General features: G+C 37.1%; 1 protein-coding gene across 1 annotated transcript in view; it reads right to left on the reverse strand.

The window, feature by feature from the left end:
• The window catches only part of LOC104080092 (chromosome unknown open reading frame, human C5orf28), an 8,423-nt gene extending 4,071 nt beyond the window's left edge, over positions 1-4,352 (reverse strand). Inside the window, exon 1 of the mRNA XM_009582359.1 lies at positions 3,969-4,352. Within this exon, the coding sequence (XP_009580654.1) occupies positions 3,969-4,292 (324 nt within the window). The 5' untranslated portion in view covers positions 4,293-4,352. The remainder of the gene's footprint in view (positions 1-3,968) is intronic.
• Positions 4,353-8,028: the final 3,676 nt, after the last annotated feature.

The following is an 8,028-nucleotide window of genomic DNA, read 5'->3' on the forward strand; positions in this document are numbered from 1 at the left end:
GATGACTGGAGTAGGGTGAAGAAAGCAACTGGAGGTAGAAGGCAATACTGCCTTGTGCTGCATAGAAGGGTTACTTCAAAAAAATAACCCGTCATCAGATTTAAGAGTCATGATGAAGAGCTTTATAGATAATTGCATAGAGTAATGTGAAAAATACTATTGTTACAAATTAGTAATAGTTGTGTGGTTAGTTAATTAGATTTCTTAATTTATTAGTTACTTAGTAATGCGTCGCATAAGCAGTAAACATTGTAGTCTCTTAAATAAGTTACTCTCAATCCTGCAATCTAAGAGGAAAAATGGGACTGGAACTAAAAAATACGTACTAAAAAAGTATCCCACGAAGTAGTAAATTACATAGGCAATAGCCTGAAATTATGACATGAAACTGAAAGGTGCATCATATTAAGCTGAGGAAAGAAAAATCACATATTAAAATCAGGTCTAGCTAGCCAGGCAACAACACAGCAGAAAAGTTTATGGGGATTACGTTACATCACAAACTAAAAAGACTCTAATGGCATTACAAGAAGATATAAAACCTGTAACAGATTTTTTTTTCTTTTTAAAAAGGCAGAAGTGTTGTATACATGTGACATTAAAAGGAATCAATCTATGCTATTTGGCTCAAATGACGTCTCACCTAAAATACTATACGCAGTTTTGGACAGAACCCCTTAAAGATAATGTAGGCAAAAGGCAATCCAGAGGAGATGAGAAAAATAGTAAGAGGTTTAGAAAACATAAATCCAAGCCCTTCAGATTTTTTTGTGAGTTATTTAGTCAAGAAGAGACTTTTTGTAAAGCATAATAGTTTTGCAAGTTGTAAGATTAATGCTGTTACTGCTGTAAGGATCAAGAGACATACACAGGATATGGTTTACAGGTAAACATCCTTTATTAGCCCAGTTAACGTATGGAAGGGGGAGCAGTTTGTAGGCAAATGACTATGAAAAAGCCTTTGGGCATCTTGCCTTCTCCTTCCCTCAGCTAAGTATGTTCGGTTACTAAAGGGCTATTCTTCTACCTGCAACAGCATGTATTTCTGATTTGAAAAATGTTTTTGCAGAGAGCACAGCAATCATCTGTCTTTTGCAAAGAGGCCTTAAAGAATAAGAAAACAAGATCTAGCTGTCAACAACAATACTTTAGGCTGGATATTAGAAAACCAATTTCTAGCTGCTTGGGAACTGAAACAACAGAGGAACAAATTAAGTCATGAAACTGCAATAATTTACTTTGTTTGGGATACTAGGGATAGACTACACAAACATTCTCCATCATGGAAAGTGCAAGCATATTTAACTTCGCCTCACTGACGGCAGTAACAAGATAGATCACCTCCCAATTCTATGATACAATACAATACTCAACTTTCTAAACAGACATTGGTGACGAGTGTCATCTAGTGGTCATAATTAAGAAAAAATACTGGTGATAATCTCAAATGCAAGAAAAAGTAGCAATGAAATTTTAACAATACTTTCTAATACCTAGTCATTCATTACTTGCATTTACTGATTTTAATACACATTAGAATAATTATAGATTTAAATGCTATACTAAATGTTAATATTATAGGACCCATTAATCAACCAAACTAACTTTCCTTTTCTTTATATAGTTTTATAATTTTACAATATTTCCGTATGCAAAAAGTACAGAAAAGGGGAGAACTAGGAACTACTTAGGGAATAACAAACCCAGCAACAGTACATGCTGGAGGCTGACTGGCTGGAAAGCAGTTTTGAGGAAATGACCTGGTGGTCCTGGTGGACAAGTTGACAATGAGCCAGCAACGTGACCTTGTGGCAAAGGCCAGTGGTATCCTGGGCTTCATTAGGAGGAGTTTGCCAGCAGGTCGAGGGAGATGATCCTTCCCTTTCTCCTCAGCACTGGTAAGGCCACTTCTGGAGTGCTGAGTCCCGTTCCGGGCTCCCCAGTATGAGAGAGACATGGAGCTACTGGAGATTAAGTCCAGAGAAGAGCCACTAAGATCATGAAGGGACAGGAGCATCTTGCATATGAGGAAAGGATGAGAGTTGGGACTGTGCAGCCTGAAGAAGAGAAGGCTTAGGGGGGATGTCATCAAGGTGTATAAATATCTGAAGGGAGGGTGTAAAGAGAACAGAGCCAGGCTCTTTCCAGTGGTGCTCACTGGACAGGGCAAGAGGCAATGGGCACAGACTGAAACACAGGAAGTTCCTCCTGAATGTAAGGAAACACGTTTTCACTGTGACGGTGACTGTGCACAGGAACAGGTTGCCAAGGAGTCTGCATCCCTGGAGATACTCAAAAGTTGACTGGACATGGTCCTGAGCAACCGGCTCCAGGTGAGCCTGCTTCAGCAGTGGGGTTGGAGAAGATGACCTCCAGAAGACCCTTCCCACTCTGATTCTGTGAAAATGCCCTCTTTGTTGAAGACAAATACAAGGGGAAAACTGACTAAATGCACAAACAGGAAAATGTCTTTTCTCTACAACAAATAGTGATATTGTACGTAAACAAAAACTATTTTCCCATCGGAAGTCTGATTTTTAGACCGCAACTATAAGAAGTAAGGCTTCTTGCATTTAGCTGTCTCCTACACATTTTAAAAAAATTGGTAAACTATTTTGCATTTAATTTAATTAAAGGATTACAAAGAACAGCAATTTTCCCTCCACCTCCTTCCTTCCTCTGCTTCCTCGGAGCTATTTTCTTATCATCCATATGAAGAGTGTAACACTATTATAAGCAAATTGGAGGAGAAAAAAGAAGGCGAGATGGTCAAACAAGTACCTTACACTCTGGTTGAATGGATAAAGGTCGGTATCTTCCCCTTCTCCTGCGCAGGTCCATCTGTAGGTGGGGGTGTACATTTTTGGGGAGGGGAAAGTAGCACGTATGTATACATACGCTAGCAACACCAGCATAATCAAACTATAAGGACTTGTGTTGCTCAGCAGAGCAAATTCCTGATAACAAGCAGAGTGGCAGGGCTCTAGCTATGGGGACCAGGAGCTAGCTGGGGGTGAGGAGTGTCTGCCTGAGGTATGAGATCTGGAGGGCAGCGTTAAGAGAACTGTGGCCGGGGCTGGCACAGCCGGAGTGTACAGAAGGTACAAATGTTTTGGAGAGTGTACAGAAAGAGACTGTTGTGGTGAGGGAAAGATGGGTATATATGTTCGGAGCAGGCAAGAAGACAGGGATATATGTACATGTGTGAATGGGGAAGGAGGAACAGGACGCACCTAAACCACTGGAGAACCACTGAAAAAGAATGCCGTAAGCTAGTAGTAGCAATCCTACTGAGAAACTCTGCCCTAACAAGCAGTTCTGAAAATGGATGATGATCACATATATTCCTTAACAGGAGCCAATTCACCTTTTTACTTTTTTTAACAAGTTTTACTTTTATTAACAAGTTTGGCACTTGCTTTATTTTTTTTTTTACAACCAGCTATATTTAAGGGCAAACTCAGACTGCCTTTTTAAAGGTGACAGCTCATATGTAGCTTGTTTGTGGGAGAAATATCTAGGGCTGGCTAAAACCAAATGTATTACCTCTCAGTAAGACTGAATGAAACCAAACAGCAGCTGGATTATCTGCTTTCCCAGTATTTCTACCCCTTATTGTAAACAGAAATGGAATAATCCACTTTATAACAAAGCGCACATGGTAGCACTTAACTGTTTAACTTGGACAACAAAGCAACTATGTGATACACATAGGATATCATGTACACGGGCTTTCAGAACTCTTTTTTCAGAGCCTTGTAAGGAGCAGAACTTAACAGTACATGTAAAATATTTTTAGGGCTTTTAAAAGCATAACAACTGCACACAAATATAATTCCCATATATCTACCAAAAATGTATCTAATTAAACTATCATTGGAACTTTTTTTGTTTCGGGTATGGTAGAAGAACAATAAAGTAAACAGTGATGAAGAAAGAAAATAAACAATCACTCTCTGTTGACTTACCTTTAACGACAGGGAGCCAGCAAGAAAAAAGTGGTCCACATCAATGACAGAGGCGAGGAAGCCAGCCAGAGTGACTTCAGTGAAGTCACTTTTCTTCCTGAGTCCAATCACTATTGCCCAGGACCACACTCCTAGTATACCATGCACTGCATTATCAGAGAAGGCTCGGAGCCAGTCATTTTGCTGAATGAAAGAAAACTGCAGAAGTCTGTCTGCTACAAAGCAGAATATTCCCAAACCTAGACTAGAAATAACTGAAGCTGTGCTGAAAGTTTGGAGAAGAGCATGGGCCTTTTCAGTCTCAGATGCCATGGCAAAACCCATGTCACAGCATACAAAATGTCATCAGGATATACACTGTGCATTGTCCTTTGTATCGTCAGTTGTTCTGTAAATGTCAGAGAACAGAAAGAAAACTTTTAAAGAAAAAAATCCATTAGCACAAAGCATTTGTCATCACAGCTATAACTGAGCATAATTTCAATAACTGAGCAAAAACCAATTTCAATGTTTGCATTTAATATTCCCAGGGAATCTTTGATTTCAGTTAAGTTAATTTGTCGACTTGGAACACTACAGCGCTGAATTAAAACACTTGTCCTGTCTTAATTAGAACAAGCACCTTTGTAACGTGGAAAGCTCTAACTCCACTTTCTGAAATCTTAAATATCACAAAATAAGTTGTAACATGTCTGTGATAATACACTGAATATGTTTCAAGATTCCTCCTGGGCTTAAATACATGATATTCATCAAATTAAATCCTTTACACTGTAAGAACAACAAAAGATTCAGTTTGGAGGATTCTTAGGACTGATGCTCAAAAATCCCATATCTCTCTATGCAACAACTGTTAAAACTGAGTTTCTAATCTATAATCTTTTCATTTACATACTTTGTAAATATATGTATTATCACCCTGGTACCCCTTTCTGAGCAATGCCTTGTTTAGCTTGGAGACTGGCACGTAGAATAAGCATTAAGAAAACCAGAACCACTGAAGTATCTTTACTATTTACACAAAACCAACCATGCAGTCAAGCAGAAGTAACCAAAACTAACTCTTTACAGAGCGAAACTACATATGCTTTTCCTCGGTATGTGCTCCAGCAGCAAACTCTACTGTTACTTTCAGGACTTGTCTATTGCCTGCTACATTACCTTCGTAACAAGTCTTTTGGCAGGAAAAAAGAAAATTAACTAATCCCAGTCATTTTACTTTTCAAAAGTTGACTGTTGTAATTTGAAAATAAAGGCATTGTTACTAGCATTAATAATCACTTAAAAGTCCTTAAAAACTACTAATGTTCTGTAATTATGTTATGAAACCCTCTCGTACAAGGTGATTTCTTGGGAATAATTATTGTTCTTAAATAACTGCTTGACACCTCAAAAGAAATTCCAAAAATAATTCAAGATCTTAAAGACATCCCCACCCCACTCCCAAGAAGCAATTATAGGACACCTGGATTATAAAGACAGAGCACTCATTTCTGTGATAACATTAAAAAGAACGCTTTTGAAATAAAAATCCTCATATAAATGATGTATTCCCTAGCTTCGTTAAGTTAAACACACTGAAAAACAGTCTTTGAAGGACAGTATCAATTCTAACTGTCCCAGCTGTTATGCTTTTCTGTCTTTTTGGGGAGCCATAGAGATACACCACAGTTTCAAAGCCTACGTCCTATCTAAAAATGGATTCTTTCCAAGAGGTTGCTATTTCTGTGCAATACATTAAATCTTGGTAATTCTCCTTCTTACAGTTCCATCAGGTAAATTTTTATTCAAAATGGGCTTTTTATGAGTGTATTAGGCTTCCTTTAAAAATTAATAGTTCTAACAATGTTGACATGTATAGTTTATTACTTTAAACACATTATTGATTATAAGCCCCAGAAAATATTAAATGTTTCTTCTAGCTTATTTACATTCCTGTTTATTGCAGAATTATCCACAAGACATGACTACCAGCATTGATCTTTACAGAAAAAAAGCCCACAGAAGCATTTATTTGGAAAAGGTTAAAAAAAATAAAGAAAGCATGAATAATACATGGACCTTGCACACAGATGAAAAAAAGTGGGTCAAGTTTAGAGTCTGTTAACCATGACTATGCCTCTTCTGAATGAACATGTAGACACAAGTATTTTCTGAAACACCGGAACTGCCATTTCTGGTGGGTGACTTCAAAATATACAGTACATTTCTGAATAAATTCCACTTTAAGGAACCAATGGTGACTTCCTCACAAATGTTTGTTCTATATAACCATCATGTCAGATTGGATTTTATTTAAAATTACCATAAAATCTCTATAAGCAATCTGGGAAGAGCTGATGTAGCAACATAAATTTAAAAACCACACCAGTAGTCAGAATCAAACTTACCCTGGGACTAGGGGAACATATTTTTCATTGCAGTTGCCTTATTCCAGTAGGAAACGTGATCTATGCCTCAGCGTTGAGCCTCTGTGTTTTCTGAATCCAGTCATCTCAGTCCCATGCAGGAAAGACCAAACACCATTTGTTCCATTCTAAATAAATCAAACCAGGCAGCAGTAAGCACCGATACTACTCAAAGCTCTTCAAACTCTCCTCAAAACATACATGAAAACTGAATAGTCAAAAATACAGAAAGAAGCAACATCTTTTTAATGAATTCTTGAACAAATGTAATTGAGCTAAAAGCAACTACAGCTAGGGCTTAGAAGCTCTGTTAAAGAAAGCAGAGAAAAAAGACCATAAAACAAGAGAAAACCACAAATAAAGGTGGAATAAGATAATAATTAAAAGATAATAAAACCCTTGTCGTCAAATCAGAAAAGGGCACTTCCAGCTTTCTGGTTTAAGTAATTGCATTTCAAAATATAGAGAGATCTATTTTAAGAGATGTGTGCCTGAAAGAACCGTGTGCCTGAAAGACTCCCACCTAATGAAACATTTATGAGTCACATTCAGGGATCTCTCTTTAATTTCATCCCATCAATTAACGACCTTGGAATAGATAAACAGAAACCCATAAACCCAAATAGCAACAGAGGTTTGTGTCAGTTCTGTGGTAAACTTACACCGCTTTGCTACAGATATTATGAACATGTGCATAAAGTACACAGGAAAAGTATCACTACAGACTTAAAAAAATCCAAAATGAGTATGATTTGAGAATTATGGATCATGAGTGAAATAAAGGTAACAACGCCAACTGGAAAACAAGGACAATATGTGAGTGGCTGTCTTTGAGCCAGAATGAAGAACACAAGGCAAAAATGTGGCTTCAGATTACTCTTAGTCAAGAGCCGTGTCCGTGCATAACAGTTTTTTCTAAACAGCCTGTCTCTGCCATCTTTTATAGACAAAAATGACCGCTGGCTGTGTAAAAATCAAGTCACATTCCCAGGTACAACTGCGTAAGTATAAATATTCTGCAGATCAAGAGTGAAATCAGACTAGAAAAAGCAAAACTCTGTCCAACCAAAATAATCTCTGAAATTACAATTTTAAATATAAAACTAGAAACTGTATTTTTTGTGTGAAAAATAATGATTTTCAGACTGCTTACAAAATATCACTATAAAGTGTCATAGGTTCTTCTATCGTATAAATCTCACAAAGCATAGCTATGGAGCTTACATTATTGTTAAAATACAACAGTGGGAAATAGACGTATTACACAAGAATGCTTAAAAATCTATGGGTGGTCAGTCCAGTTAACATATTGAAGGAAAGATTTAGGTTTGTTTTACATAAAACACATGCACACAACAGCTGATAATCACTGCTTAGAGTTGTGATTTCTCATGACGTTTTTATATGAGATAAAGCATTATGTGTACTTTCCACCTATACCCACAAAATGCAATTTTGCTGATATATTTGATTTCATTTAAGGAAATTATAAAAATCATTTTAACAAATGTACAGTTAACATTGTAAATTACTGACACAAGAAGATATTTAGATCAAAGCTGTAAATATGCATTTGGGGAAACAGCTGACACTAAGAGGCCTTTCAACTCATCGTGTAAGAGCAAAACAAAAATCCAATGGCTAAAATTATA

This window comes from Fulmarus glacialis, unplaced genomic scaffold, assembly GCF_000690835.1.
Source record: "Fulmarus glacialis isolate BGI_N327 unplaced genomic scaffold, ASM69083v1 scaffold10617, whole genome shotgun sequence".
Classification (NCBI taxonomy): Eukaryota; Metazoa; Chordata; class Aves; order Procellariiformes; family Procellariidae; genus Fulmarus; species Fulmarus glacialis.